Source organism: Chelonia mydas, chromosome 2 (genome assembly GCF_015237465.2).
Source record: "Chelonia mydas isolate rCheMyd1 chromosome 2, rCheMyd1.pri.v2, whole genome shotgun sequence".
NCBI classification, from domain to species: Eukaryota; Metazoa; Chordata; order Testudines; family Cheloniidae; genus Chelonia; species Chelonia mydas.
Genome location: NC_057850.1, coordinates 139247328 through 139263033, shown reverse-complemented (window position 1 = coordinate 139263033; position 15706 = coordinate 139247328). Strand labels below are relative to the sequence as shown.

General features: G+C 43.8%; 1 protein-coding gene across 14 annotated transcripts in view; it reads left to right on the top strand.

The window, feature by feature from the left end:
* The window catches only part of MTRR (5-methyltetrahydrofolate-homocysteine methyltransferase reductase), a 116740-nt gene that overhangs the window by 29867 nt on the left and 71167 nt on the right, over positions 1-15706 (top strand). For all 14 annotated transcript variants that reach the window (XR_006288775.1, XR_006288774.1, XR_005224445.2 and 11 more), the window contains one exon: positions 1091-1244. Coding sequence is in view for 9 of the 14 variants with exons in the window: in XM_043540275.1 (XP_043396210.1) it covers positions 1091-1244 (154 nt within the window). In the remaining 5 variants the exon portion in view is untranslated. The remainder of the gene's footprint in view (positions 1-1090; positions 1245-15706) is intronic.

The window sequence follows — 15706 nt, the reverse complement described above, 5'->3', positions numbered from 1 at the left end:
GCTTTACCTTTTGACTTGCTAGAGTTTATGTTCCTTTATATTTTCCTAAGTAGGATTTAACTTTCCTTTTTTAAAGGATGCCGTTTTGCCTCTAAACACTTACTTTACTTTGTTTAGTCATGATGGTACATTTTGGTCCTCTTACTATATTTTTTAATTTGGAGTATATATTTAATTTGAGCCTCTATTATAATGTTTTTAAAAGGTTTCTATGCATCTTACAGACATTTCAGTTTTTGTGTCTGTACCTTTTAACTAGCTTTCTTGGTTTTGTGTAGTTTTGTGCTACTGTGGTGGGCTTCTTTGGGCCCCACAAGGATATTAAATTGAATTATACTATGGTTGCTGTTAACAATCAGTTCAGCTATATTCACCTCTTGAATCAGATGCTCTGCTCCACTTAAGACTTAAGCATTCATTAGCATCATGTACCTTCGCTTAGGATTAAGTCATCAGTTAACATCATGAACCTCAGCCAAATAAAGAGACTACGACCTCTTATTTATATTCAGAGATCAAGTTTTATGTTTAATTTTCTTTGAATTTCTCTCTTACTTGTGCTAATTTTCTCAGGAAAAGGAAATAATTGTATATAATTATAATCACCATTCACCAAAGTATTTTAACCTGCTAATTTTCTGTTAGGGTAACAAATTTATGTAAATTGTTCACCACGAAGATTCAGTATTTACTTAGTTTTCAGAGTGGTCGCCGTGTTAGCGGTAGCCATATTATTTAGTTCTCCAGACATAGAAAAACAATATACACAACTAATGATGAATTGGGGCCTCTTGTATATACAAATCTCCTTGTAAACACATTTTTTCTGCATAAACTGTTTAACTGGGCTTATTTTATATATCTGAAAAACTCTTCGACCAGTAAGAGAATAGGTTTCCTAAGTAGAAAGCTTAAATTTAAAAAGAAAAGGTTACATGCTTAGATTTCTGATGTACCAGGGCCAAATATAATAAAAATATAAAACGATGGTGTAGTCTTTAACAGCAGGATTTTGTTTTATGAGTGTGGAGAATATGGGCCATGGTTTACTACACAGCTTTATTTTAAAAAAAATAAATCTTTATCTTAGAAAACAACATTTTGCTACCAACCTGGAGATGCCTTCTGTGTCATATGCCCCAACAATCCCAAGGAGGTGCAAGAACTTCTTCATATCTTGGGACTTTCAGAAAGGAAAGAGTGCGTTGTTTGCTTAAAGATTAAACAAGCCACTAAAAAGAAAGGTAATGTATAATGCACTATTAAGCAACAAATAATGCTTGTTTGCCTGTTTAAATATAATGGAAGCTCATAGGTATGAACATTTTGGCTTGAATTTTTCAAAGGTTAGGACATTTGGTCATTTAATCTTATTGGCACTTAAAAAAAAAAAAAAAAAAGTGCGGGGATGGGTTTGCAAAACACTGGCCATGATTTTACTAGGTATCTCTCTAACAATCAGGAGCCTGTTCTGGTGAAACAAACTATTTTACTAAGATTACGTTTGTAATTTTTAAATCTGTTTGCTCTTCTTCGAGTGTCCTTTGCATATTGGATATGTGCTGACTAGTGCCTTTGACCAGTGCAGCCTTCTACTGGTATTGCCTGTTAGAGCACTCCTCCTTGCCCCTTCCCTCAGCGTTCTAGCACATTCTGAGAATGGGGCTGTACAAGGTGGCATGGCAGTGGTTGCTCCCTCAGTTCCTTCCAGCCACAGGACCAGATGTGAGCATTCTTTGAATTCAAGATCCTTAGTAAGATACGTGCCTTACTTTTTAAATAGTTAGACATTTGTAAATAGTTAATGTTAGTATTAGTATTACTGTTACTTAGCTATGGTGGATCCAAAGATCAAGAAATATGGATTTAAAAGATGTGCATCTTATCACACAGTTTTTCTGGCATCAGATGCCCATGCTCCGTGCCTAAAATGCTTAGGAAAAGGGCATTCTCCTATTCCTTGTACTATCTGTTGGTCTTTCACACCATGAACTAGAAGGAAGAGGCAGAACAGGCTCCAGGCCCTCCTTCTGCTAGAAGTCTTATGAGTTAAAATCTCCAGTTCTGACATTTCTAAGGAACATGAAAATAAGAGGCCGGCTCCAGGCTCAGATCCTACTCCTCGGGGAATTCTGCACATCCCCCCCCCCCGCCCTATAATTGGCACTGCAGAGCTGCTGGCCACCACTGGGAGTCACTGAACATGGGAGAGCCCAACTCCCCATCTCGCAGTGCGCCTGCACTGGAGATGTGGGCAGGTTGCGGTTCCCAGGTTTGCCAGCCTTCCTCGGTCACGTGGTGCAGCCAGGCCCCTTCCCTGTGTGGCAGCTGCCAGAGCCAGCTAGCTGCACCCCATGGGGAGCTCCGTGGAGGGCCTGCTGCTTTCTGGGAGGTGAGACTGAGAGTAACTAGGGAAAGACACATGACTCGAGTTGTTCTGGGGGCGGCTAAACCTTTAAATTGTGCCCCATCACTATCAGCAGGTATGGGTCGTCTCTGTACGACAGTAATGAAGCTGGACGGGTTGGAGCCTGTGGCTGGGCTCTGAGGGGAGGGGTGTGGGTGTGTGGTCCCTTGGCTAGGCTCCCGGGTGGGGGGGGCAGGAAGCTGGTGTGCGGATGTTTGGGTCAGGGAGGTTCCACGTAACTCCTTCCAGCACCCTTCAAATACCCCTTTCCAGTACACACACATCCCTCCAGAACCCTCCAAATGCCCCTTCCTAGTACGTACGTGTACACACACACACACCCCCAAATATCCCCACAAATTCGACTCACTTTGCAGTTCCCTCTCTTCTTTCCCCTCAACAGTGTCCTCTATTTGGGAACCTTAAAATATGGTAACCCTGGGAGGCGGGGGGCGAAGGGGGAAAAAACCAAAGAATTGACTAAAGACTGGAGGAGCAGAGTTCCCTCCAAGATTTGCCCAGCATGTGTCAAGGTTCCTTCCCCACTCTGAACGCTAGGATACAGATGTGGGGACCTGCATGAAAAACCTCCTAAGCTTATCTTTACCAGCTTAGGTCAAAACTTCCCCAAGGTACAAAATATTCCACCCTTTGTCCTTGGATTGGCCGCTACCACCACCCAACAAATACTGGTTACTGGGGAAGAGCTGTTTGGAAACGTCTTTCCCCCCAAAATACTTCCCAAAACTTTGCACCCCACTTCCTGGACAAGGTTTGGTAAAAAAGCCTCACCAATTTGCCTAGGTGACTACAGACCCAGACCCTTGGATCTTAAGAACAATGAACAATCCTCCCAACACTTGCACCCCCCCCTTTCCTGGGAAATGTTGAATAAAAAGCCTCACCAATTTGCATAGGTGACCACAGACCCAAACCCTTGGATCTGAGAACAATGAAAAAGCATTCAGTTTTCTTACAAGAAGACTTTTAATAGAAATAGGAGTAAATAGAAGTAAAGAAATCCCCTCTGTAAAATCAGGATAGTAGATACCGTACAGGGTAATTAGATTCAAAACATAGAGAATCCCTGTAGGCAAAACCTTAAGTTACAAAAAAGATACACAGACGAAATAGTTATTCTATTCAGCACAATTCTTTTCTCAGCCATTTAAAGAAATCATAATCTAACACGTACCTAGCTAGATTACTTACTAAAAGTTCTAAGACTCCATTCCTGGTCTATCCCTGGCAAAGCAGCATAAAGACAGACAGAGACCCTTTGTTTCTCTCCCTCCTCCCAGCTTTTGAAAGTATCTTGTCTCCTCATTGGTCATTTTGGTCAGGTGCCAGCGAGGTTACCTTTAGCTTCTTAACCCTTTACAGGTGAGAGGAGCTTTCCCCTGGCCAGAAGGGATTTCAAAGCAGTTTACCCTTCCCTTTATATTTATGACAGCATGTGAGACACCCAGACTGAGGTGTGTTACAAAAGCATAACAGAGAAACAGGAACTGGGTTGTCACGGTTTCTTTAACGCTCTGCTCCTGGAGGAATCTTTTTTTTTTGTTGTCTGTACTATTACAGACATACTTGGTGACAGGTATTTTGAAATCACCTTGATTTAGTTGGGGATTGGTCCTGTTTTGAGCAGGGGGTTGGTCTAGATGACCTCCTGAGGTCCCTTCCAACCGTGATATTCTATGATTAATTGGTCCTTCCGCCCTCGTTTCGATTGCACCGATCACAACAAGTCTTCCATTCTTCTCATATCCTGGCCTTCCTTTTCCGTGTGCGGCCATGTCTTTTCATGATTAAATCTTCCCATTTCTTTGGAGGTCGGCTGAGTGGTTGTTTCAGTTCCCGTGGGTACCACTCAGCAACAGCTGCAGTCCATCGATTGTCAGTAAGCCTCGCTATATGACCGGCCCATCGCATTTTACTGTGCCTGCTCTCAACAACGACGTCCTGCACTCTACTCTGCTGTCTGATCACTTCTCATTCTCAAAGACTCATACATTTCAAGGCCAGAAGGGACCATCATGATCATCTAGTCTGATCTCCTGCATATTGCAAGCCACAGAACTTCACCCACCCACTCCTGTAATAGAACCATAACCTTTGGCTGAGTTACTGAAATCCTCAAATTATGATTTAAAGACTTCAAGTTACAGACACTCCACCATTTACTCTAGTTTAAATGTGCAAGTGACCCATACCCCATGCTGCAGAGGAAGGTGAAAACCCACCAGAGTCTCTCCCAATCTGACCCGGGGGAAATTCCTTCCTGACCCCAAATATAGCGGTCATTTGGACCCTTAGCATTTTGGCAAGACCCAACAGACAGACGCTTGGGAAAGAATTCTCTCTAGTAACTCAGAGCCTTCCCAATTTAATGTGCCATCACCAGCCATTGGGGATATTTACTACTAGCAGTTGTGGATCAGCTACATGCTGTTGTTGTAGGCAGTCTCATCATACCATCCCCTCCATAAATTTATCAAGCTCAGTCTTGAAAACAGTTAGGTTTTTTTTCCTGCACTGCTCTCCTTGGTAGGCTGTTCCACTGATGCTACATCAGCCTCAACTGACCAGCAGGGCCCTTCCAAGCACATGCCTTGGAGTGGAGCCCTCAACATCAAAGCCCAGAGACTCTTCTTTCAGGGCTCTGCATGAGTGAAGAGAAAAAAAGAAACTGCCAGTTCCTTTGGTCACCTCGGTACTGAGCGAAAGGATAGGCAGATATTCTCCAGTTCAGTCTACAATTGCTGGTCTAGACCCATTGTCAGTACTGCCTTGTCTATCTCAAGACAATCTAGTCACTACAGATGCACCACGTTTCAGACTTAACTGCAGGAACCGCCTGGATACCTGGGTGTACCGAGACTTGTATAAATTCCTCCCTGACCCACAGAGTCCACTTCTTTTTGGCCCAGACCTCCTGAGGGTTGTCCTTACTCCAGAGGAGGAGTCTATCGTTGTCCCAGGAGCTGTCTCACCTCCAACCATCTGGCAGGAGTGGCTTGGTACAACAGCACCCCTGCTATTGATGGAGCAGTTCTTGGACTCTGATAAATGAAAGGAGATGTCCACAGCAGTATATCCACAGAGCCAGTTGAGCCCTGATAGACAGTCAAGGAGGGGTTACTCTTGCCATTCTGTTGGGTATGACCCCCTGGTCTTCCTGTCCCCCTCCCCTCCGCCCCGCGTCATTGGTACCAATTTGCTTGGGGTCCCCCACAACTGATCAATCCCTCTTTCTTGCCTTATTGGGGTCCATGGGATCATTATGGCAGGCATCCGGGTCACTCTCAAGAATTATACCACTCCTCTTCCTCTTGCCAGCTAGTTCTGTCAGTGTACAAGAAGGAGATGGAGGAACCGGATGCACAAGTACCAACAGTTCCGACGGTTGTGTCTTCGTCTTCCTTGGATGAGGCAGTCACTCTTTTGCCTTCTCCACTGGATAACCACTGCTGGTACCAAGAGCTGTTAGAAAGAGTTGCCAGTGACGTACAGATCCCATTAGAGGAGGTCCAGGACCCTTAACACCAGCTCCTGGACATCTTGCAGCTGCAGGGACCAAGTAAGTTGGCCATGCCTTTCAATGAAGCCATACTATAACTGGCTAGAGTAGTATGCCATGCTCCAGCATCCTGGGCCTCTACACTGAAAAGGACTGAGAAACAGTATTTTGTTCCTGCGAAAGGGGCTGAATTCTTATTCTCTCATTCTGCCCCCCAGCTTGCTGGTGGTTCAGGTAGCTCTTTGAAAGGGCTCAGTCACACTCTAAAATGGCAGATAAAGGCTCTAAAGACTGGACCTCTTGTGGGGGAAGGTCTTCTCCAGAGGCCTGCAATTTCATGTCACTAACTTCCAAGTGGCGTTAGCGAAATACAGTTTTAATTCTTATTCCAGGCTTGCAAACTCCAGAGACAAGCTTCTAACAGAAGGCAGGGCTCAATTTCTGTCCATTTTAGATGAGGGGAAGCTAGTGGCACAAGTAGCCCTCCAGGCTTCAGTCGATGCAGTGGACACAGCTTCCAGAAGTTTGGCTGCTAGTCTAGTCATGAGGAAGGATTCCTGGCTGCAATTCTTAAGGTTTCAGAGGGAGGTCCAAAAAACCACCCAGGGCCTCCCTTTTGATTAGCTGAATCTCTTCAAAGAGAAAATGGATGAGTCCCTGCACTCACTAAAAGATTTTAGATTGACTCTGCATTCCCTGGGGATTTATACTCCAGCCCCCAGGAAGAAACACCCAAGGCAATCCTATAGCCTGAGGTCACTCCCTCCTTATGCACCTCATTACCAGTGCACAGCTGAGTCTCTGCGCCTATGCTAAAAGATTCAGAAGCCTCGCTTCTTGGCCCCCTCTACTGCCACAGCCTCTACTCACTCTCAGCCACCAGATAAGAGCCACTTTAGACATATTGGTAGAGACCTGCGTACCTCACTGATGCCAAGCACCCTGCCCCTATCACCTATGGGGGCCATCTTACACCCTTTGCCCACAACTGGAACAAGATCACTGTGGGTTCTGGACATTATCCACCAGGGATACTCCATAGAGTTTCTGTCCTTCCCTCCTCACAAACCCCCTTGCTGGTCCCCCCCACTTGATGCTGTGGTGTGTTATTTGTGCTGCAGCATTGTTAGTGCTGCTGGTGTTGCTGTTCTTGGAGCTCTGATGCACTGTCTACTAGTGCAGCTCACACCATGTTAATTCAGCAGACTTCGATGTAATTCATCAGAAAGGCCATAGGCTTGGTTCAATGGCAAAGGTGCTCAGCCAGGATTATTGTTGACAAAGCACGGTATTAGCGTCCCATAAGATCTACAGGTACACCAACATGTATGCCCATGACAATGGTACCAGCTCAGTCAGGACACTAGGATCTTGTCCCTTAGGCTAGGACAAAGCTGCTCCTATGACTTCTCCTTTTGTTATGTTGATACAAACAACTATTACGCTCCAGACACTGTTAGTTATCACCCTTATCTTTATACCCAGCTAGTTCAAACAAAACCATCCTCTCCAGTCAGGAATGTGCTTACTTGGTGTTAGCTAGTACCTGTGTGGTGGTGTTTTGCCAAGGCCAGGCCTACTCTGGTTCACAGCCTTTGGTTCATGCTTTTAGTTATTCCTAGTGCTCCAGCAAGGCCTACACCAGATAATTGTTCAGTGGAAGGATAATCTCTCTTTTACACCGAGGGGCAATAGAATGCGTTTTGTCTCATTACTATGGGAGAGGGTGGTTCTCCCTGTTGTTTCCTAATTCTCCCGCCCCCCCTCCCAAAAAAAAAAAAAAAAAAGTAGGGAGCGTGGACACCCATCCTGGACCTTTGGCAACTCAACATTTTTATTCCAAAGCTGGAGTTTCAGGTGATTATGGTGGCATCTAAAATCCCCTCCTTTCATGAAAAGATGTGATTCGCAGCTTTTGATATGAAGGACACATTTCCATGTGGACATTCACCCATCACACAGGAAGTTCCTGCGTTTTATGGTAAGCCAGGAACACTTCCAGATTCAAATCCTCCCCTTTGGGCTGGCTATGGAGCCCAGAGTATTTACAAAGGTTTTCTCTGGGGTAGCCATTCAGATGAAATGCCAGGGTATTCCCATATCTGGATGACTGGCTCCTGAAAGACCGATCTTGTCAGGAGGTCAGGTTGGCGACAGGGTTTCTCATACAACTTTTAGCAGCCCTAGGCCTTTGCATAAACAAAGAAAAGTCTGTTTTGTTACCCACAAGGTCAATAAACTTTATAGGGGGAAGGTTGACTCTATTTCTGCAAGAGCATTCCTCTCCTCAAAATGGCTTCATACTATGAACAACCTGATTTCACACATCACCCACAGACCACAAATCACAGTGCATAAGTGCTGCTCTCTGTTAGGCCGTATGGCTGCATGACTCCTTTTGCCAGACTCCACTTTGTAATGCTTGCAAGCTTAGCTCCACTGGATCTATCAACCAAATAATGACCACATCAACTCCAGGATAGTCATTCCCACCCATTATCACCTCCTTAATGTGGTGGTTCAACCGGAAAAGGTCATGGTGGGAGTTCCCTTCTGAACTCCCACACCTACGGCCACCATTGTGACAGTTCTCCCTTTGAGGGTGAGGTTCTCACTTGGACAATCACACTGCTCAGGGTACCTGGAACCCACGAGAGACCAGCAGAACTGAGAGTGGTCCACTTCGCATGCAAGGCCTTCCTTCCACTTTTATGTTCACTCCATATACAGGTAATGTTGGACAAAATCATTAAGGTAGTCTATATAAACAGACAGGGATGAGCAAGATCTTGTCCCCTCTGCCAGGAAGCCCTCAGACTTTGGAACTGGTGGGTCAGGAACTGCATCACTGTATAGTCAAAAAGAAAAGGTTTACTAGTGGCACCTGTGCCACTAGTACTCCATTTCTTTTTGCGAATACAGACTAACACAGCTGCTGCTCTGAAACTGTATAGTCAGTGTGTCTTCCCGGTATTCACAACTCCCTGGCCGACAAATTAAGCTGAAGCTTCTTGATAGACCATGAATGGGAGATTCACAACACAGTCCTAAACGAGATATTTACACAGTAGGGTACTCTGCTATGGAACCTCTTTGTATCCCAAACTAAAAGGCAGATGCTCCTATGTTGCTCCAGGGGAGCTATGGGTTGCGACTCCCAAGGTGATGCTCTGCAGATGTCATGGACGAAGAGCCTCAGATATGCCTTTCCTCTCATTCCGCTGCTTCCACGGGTCGTAGGGAAGATATGCTGCAACAAAACTGACATCATTCCCCAACACCCCACTGGCCCAAACATTCTGCTCATAGAACTTCTAACAGTGTGTGCCATCCCACCAATTGGAATCAGCCTGTTCCCCTATCTACTAACCCAAGATGGGAGGAAGACCAAGCATCCCAAAGTGGGCTCTCTCCACCTCATGGCCTAGTTTTTGAGTGGGCATCAGAAATAGAATGCTCGTGTTTGGCTCCTATTCAGGTTGTCCTTAACCAGAATAGAAAAGAGTCTACTAGAACCTGCAATCGGGCCAAGTAGAGATGCTTTTCAGCCTGGGCACAGTTACATCAATGTTCTCCAGATACTGTAAGCATCCTGATTGTTTTAGACTATCTCCTGTCCCTGAAAACTTCAGGTCTCTTTCTCACTTCACTAAGAGTACCGCTAGCAGCGATTTAGTGCCTTTCTCACTCCCGTGGAAGGATGCTCGAGCTTTACTCACCCAACTACGGTACAATTCGTGAAAGACCTGATCAGGACCTTCTCACAAATGTTTAAACCTACCCCTGAGTGGGACCTTAACCTTGTCCTGTCCAAGATCACTAGTCCTCTTTCAGACCCATGGAGACTTGTACCATGGCCCACCTGTCCATGAAGATGGCATTCTTAGTAGCTATCATCTCAGCTAGGAGGGTTAGCAAGCTCAGAGCCATGTGGTGGACCTTCCTTATAAAGTGTTTCACAAAGAAAAGGTTTCTTTCTGACTACATCCCAAGTTTCTCCGCTAGACTGTTTCTGAGCTCCACATCAATTAAATGTTACTTACCTGTATTTTCCCCAAAACCCCATGCTTCCTCTGAAGGCAAGAGACTTTGCTCTCTTGATATCCAGTGTGTCCTGGCGTTCTACCTGCAAAGAATAAGCCTATTAAGAAATCGTTGAGACTCTTTATCACCATAGCAAAGAGATTGTGGGGGCAAGCCATATCCTTCTGGGGATTTCTAAATGGGTCTCAAGGTGAATCTTAAGAGTGCTACAAGATAGCAAATATTCCTCCCCTTGGGGGTGTCACACCTCATTCCACGTGAGCGCAAGCTGCGTCCATGGCATCCCTCTCAGACGTTCTGCGGCAGGACATCTGTAGAGCGGCCACCTCGAGTTTGATCGACACGGTTGCGATGACTATACTCTAGTTCATGCCATGGCTGCTGAAGCAGTGGAATCATCAGTATTTGCTGCCAGCTTCCTCACCAGCCTCCAGTCTGAACACTTCTTGCCAATCACCCATACGTGAAATACACATAGGGACCATCACTCAAGAAATGGAAGCTCCTTACTGTAACTGGAGGTTCTTGATGTGTGGTCCCTATTTGTATTCCACTCCTTCACCTCCATATGCTCTGCTTCAGATCCTGTTGGATTTGTGGTAAGAAGAAGAACTGGAGGGGTATTGACCCACACTGCCTGTTATATTCTTGGTTGGGAAGACTAGGAGAGCTACTGTGCATGTGTGGGCCAATGGAAGTTGCTTTGAAGTAGTTCTGGACTTGCGTGCATGGCCTGCATGCATACCCCATGTGTGGAATACAAATAGGGATCATACACCTCAAAGAACTCCAGTTCCAGTAAGTAACCTTCACTTTCTGCTAACACTGTTCCGTAATTCCAAAGAAAGAGGTCTTCAGCCAATCCTGGATCCGAGGAGGCTAAACAGAACATTCTGAAGCGAAACCTTTAGATGTACAACTCTAGAATCCATTATCCCCTCCCTCTCCTATCTAGATTGCTTTGCTATTCTCAATCTCAAAGAAGCTGACTTTCGTATGTTGATAAGACCATCACACAGAAAGGGTCTTTGTTTTTCCATAATGCAGAACCTTTTCCAATGCAGGGTCCTCCCTTTTGGTCTTTTTACAGTGTACCCTAAGTCTTTACAACCTGACTATCCGTAATGGCAGCTTTTCTGAGAAGACAGGAGGCTTTTGTTTTTCCATATTTAGATTATTGGCTCTGAAAAGTTGCTTCTAAAGACTAACTGAAGGAATTGCTCAATTCATATGCTCTCTGTTCCAAAGATTGGCATTTTTGATAAACAAAAAGAATTCTCTAATGACATTTTCACAAAATATCCTTTTCTTAGAAGCACGTCTTGACTCCAAAATGGCAAAAGCTGACCTTCTGGAGGAGAAATTCCTGAAGATGAAATCTACCAATCATTCTCTACTTCAGAGTCCATCTTAGAAAGTAAAGTTCTTCCTTTTCCCACCGGTTCTTATGGCATCAGTGACATCAGTCACAGCTTATGCAGTACTAAAGAGGAGACCTCTTCAACACTGGTTAGCAAGAAGCTTCAGACCTGCAAATACAAATGTGAATCTAATAACGTTCCAGAGAAAATCCAGAAAACTTTCTTGTGGTGGATGGACCAAGAAAATGTATGGAGCTGAGTGATGCTCAGCCCTCTCTTTTTCCATGATAATTAAAACAGACATCTCAAAAACAGGCTGGGTGCATGCACCTCAACAATTTTGTAACAAGTCGTCTCTGGAATAAGGAGTAGCGTCACCTTCATCTCATTGTTCTGGAGTTAAGAGCAATTCATTTGATACTCAGCTCATTCTTCCCTCAAATGCAAGGATCTGTCGTTCAAGTGGCCACAGATAATATGACAGCAATATATCATGTAAACAAACGGGTGACCCTGCTCATGATAACTTTGCAAGGAAGCAATGAAACTTTGGGATTGGTCTATACTTCATGAGATTTATGCAGTGCCTCTGCATGTGACAGGAAGTCTCAACCAGTTTGTTGATCAACTAAGCAGAGACTCTTCCCAGATGTATAAATGGTCATTGAAAGACTCTGTGATCTGGGACATTTTTGTTATTTTGGGCACTCCGAATATAGACGTGCCACAAGATTTATCAAATGTATTGTTTTTGTTCAAGAGCAGGAGTGAACACTTACTCTCTAACAGATGCATTCCTTCTCATTTGGGGTACAGATCTAATGTATATGCTCTCCCACCATTCTCTTCAGTGTTGATGGTTGTAAAGATCAGCCAAGATGATACTTGTCACCCCTGCGTGGCCGAGACAGTAGTGGTTCCTTCTTTCAAAGGGAACTACAGATGCTTATAGAAAAGGAGTACTTAGAGACTAACAAATTTATTTGAGCATAAGCTTTCGTGAGCTACAGCATGCATGCATCCGATGAAGTGAGCTGTAGCTCACGAAAGCTTATGCTCAAATAAATTTGTTAGTCTCTAAGGTGCCGCAAGTCCTCCTTTTCTTTTTGCGAATACAGACTAACACGGCTGCTACTCTGAAACAGATGCTTATGTTTGTCACTGGATCTTCTATCACAGCAGCAATGGAAAGTGCATCATCCAGGTCTACTTTCATTGGGTCTGATAATGTGAGCAATAAGATTCTGACAGAATTAGAGATGTAGATGTACATGTTTTACTTAATGCTACAAGACAACAAACAGAAAATGTTATGATTTAAAATGAAAAAGATTTCCACTGTAGGTATCAGATAAGGGTATTGATCCTATGTCAGCTCCTATTCAATCCATGTTGGATTTATTTGCTCTTTTCAAAGAATAAAGGTTTATCTATTAAATCACTTGGGGTATATTTAGCCACAATTGCAGCATTTTGTATAACAATAGATCTATACTCTTGCATAATATTAAGAGGTTTCTGAAAGAGTTATTAAATCTCTATCCCCCGTGAGAAAGCATACCCCATCATGAAATTCAAACTTAATGTTATCACAGATTGTCTTCACCCTTTGAACTTCTATCATTTTATTCTCTATTTCATCTTTCGATTAAGACTGCGTTTATTATAGCAATAACATCAACCAGGAAAGTTAGTGAACATCGTGCCTTAGTGGTCCTCCATTTACAGTTTTTCATAAAGTAGTTTTGTCCCCGCACAGAATTTACCAAAAGTAATTTTTCATTTCCATGTCAATCAATCCATTAGTCTACCAGTGTTTTTCCCCAGACCACATTCAAGTAATGGCAAGTCAGAATTACTCTATTTGGATGCTAAAAGATACTTAGGACCATGGATTTTAGATTTTTATGCAAACTGTTTCATATGTGGGTAACTATGAAGGAAATAACATCTGTGCATAAGTGGGATCTTAGGTGGGTCAGATAATATATATTGGAAAGTTTTATAAAAATGCCTCACAAGCTCCTCCTGCTCTGCTGAGAGCACACTCCGCTAGAGGAATTGCTGCTTCTGTAGCATGTATAAGGCATTCCCCACTAATTGAAATGTGTAAAAGCAGCCATGTGGATTTCAATACATATGTTTACTAAGCAGTGTGTGTTAGCATCAGGTGACCAGTTTGGTAGATTGGTTCTGTAGTCCTTGTTTAATTAGGACTCTTTACCCACTGTCCCTCTTTCGATATATACTGCTGACTAAACTGTCCCAAGAGTGGGGACATGCAGAATACACTCAAGAAATGAAGGTTTTTTGTAACCAAAGTTATTTGAGATGAATTATGCATATTCACACTCTCTGCCTTCCTTTTTTTTTTTTTTTTCTGCAGAGTTGTAACTACTCACAACTCTACATTGTTACTCAGTATTTTGTTCAGTTCTGGGCACCACATTTCAGGAAAGATGTGGATAAATTGGAGAAAGTCCAAAGGAGAGCAACAAAAATGATTAAAGTTCGAGAAAATATGACCTTTGAGGAAAGATTGAAAAAATTGGGTTAGTTTAGTCTGGAGGAGAGAAGACCGAGGGGGAACATAACAGTTTTCAAGTAGATAAAGATTGTTGTGAGGAGGAGGGAGAAAAATTATTCTTAACCTCTGAGGATAGGACAAGAAGCAGTGGGCTTAAATTGCAGCACAATGGTTTAGGTTGGACTTTAGGAAAAACTTCCTAACTGTCAGGGTAGTTAAACGCTGAAATAAATTGCCTAGGGAGGTTGTGTAATCTCCATCATTGGAGGTTTTTAAGAGCAGGTTAGACAGTCACCTGTCAGGGATGGTCTAGATAATACTCAGTCCTGCCTTGACTGCAGGGGACTGGACTAGAAGACCTCTCGAGATACCTTCCAGTTCTATGATGCTGTGATTAGCAGTGGACAGAACTGAGGCTCCACTGCTGCTGCGCGCACACCCCCCCCTTATAGTCCCACTGTCGGAACGTGCTTGAACACTAAGGGGGAGGATGGGATTGGGGTGGGTGAATGTTCTAATGGGCACTACTAATCGAAGGCTGCCCAGCTCAATAGCATGAGCTGGCGCATATCCCAAAGGTGTGAATATGCAGAGTCCATCTTGAAAAACCTCAGTTACAAGTAAGTAACCTTAATTTATTACAATCGGCAAATATAGCACATTGACTAAAGATTAATTTACCCAGCCTTTGCAGTGTCTTGACTAAATGGCAATAGAAACATCTCATTTATATTTTTTGTTAATTATTAGTTGATAGTAGGTTTGCCAAAGAACAATGTAGGGCCAGATCCTTCATGACCCCTGAACATGTAGGGCTAGATATGCCCTCCCACATCCTTCCGTTGTATGGCCCCCAGCTCCCTTTTTGCTGCACTGGTGGTGCAAGCAAGCTGTAAAGCTGCCTTAATGGGCCTACTGGGATTCAGCTGTGGTGTGGAAATCCCCAGCTGGAGTGACACAACTCAGCTAAACCCAAGGATTGAGGACTCAAAATGTAGTTCAGTTTCCGTATTCCATCCACTATTTACACACCCCAAGAGGTGTGTAGTCCCTTCAAGTCAGATTCAAGGCACATTAGTAGGATGGTGAGGGGAGGCTTGAACTGCAGCTGCTCAGTCTGTCCAGGCTGTGATAAGTAGCCAGAGAAATTCAATCTCTAGGGTTGTTAATGTAGCACCTTTGACAAGCCCTAAATTTGGCACTACCCAGGAAAAAAAAATGAAACTGAAATGTAGTTCAGTTTCCATGTTTGTGTGTTGTTCGTCTGTGAAATGCTGTACTTGTGAATTGCTCAGTATAAATAATAATGAAAAGGGAAGATTATGCTTTTGCGATCTATTGCTGTTTAAAACACTTCAGTGAGCAAGTTTCTTACTTGGTTGTTTTTATTTCTTGTATATATGGTATGTGTGTATGAACTATAGAGACTGCTGCTATGGTTGAAGTCAGTTATCAACTTTTCAAAAACTTCTCGTTCTGCAACCCAGTGTCTCCCACAGTTCTGGCTGTCTGAGCTGTTCTCATCTCTCTGTACCTTGCGGAAATGGATTGGTGTTTTGGCGCTGCAGTCTGGCCACTCCCTCTGCTCCCACTTGCAGCTAGATTGTCTGCTTCCACAACAGCAGACAGTGGCAGTCTCTTTTGCGCCTGCTCTTACTACTTCTATTTTAACTTTTCTGCCCAGTTTTTTTGGGCAGTGGGGAGCAATGTTCTCCCTCCTCAGCATTACATCTCCTCCCTGGATCAGGGGCTTAGCCCTCCCTGAGACTCCATTTCAGCATCTCCCTGCTGTCTTCTCAGACCCTTACAGGAATAGCAGAGCAGCCAAGAAAGCACTGGGTCAAATC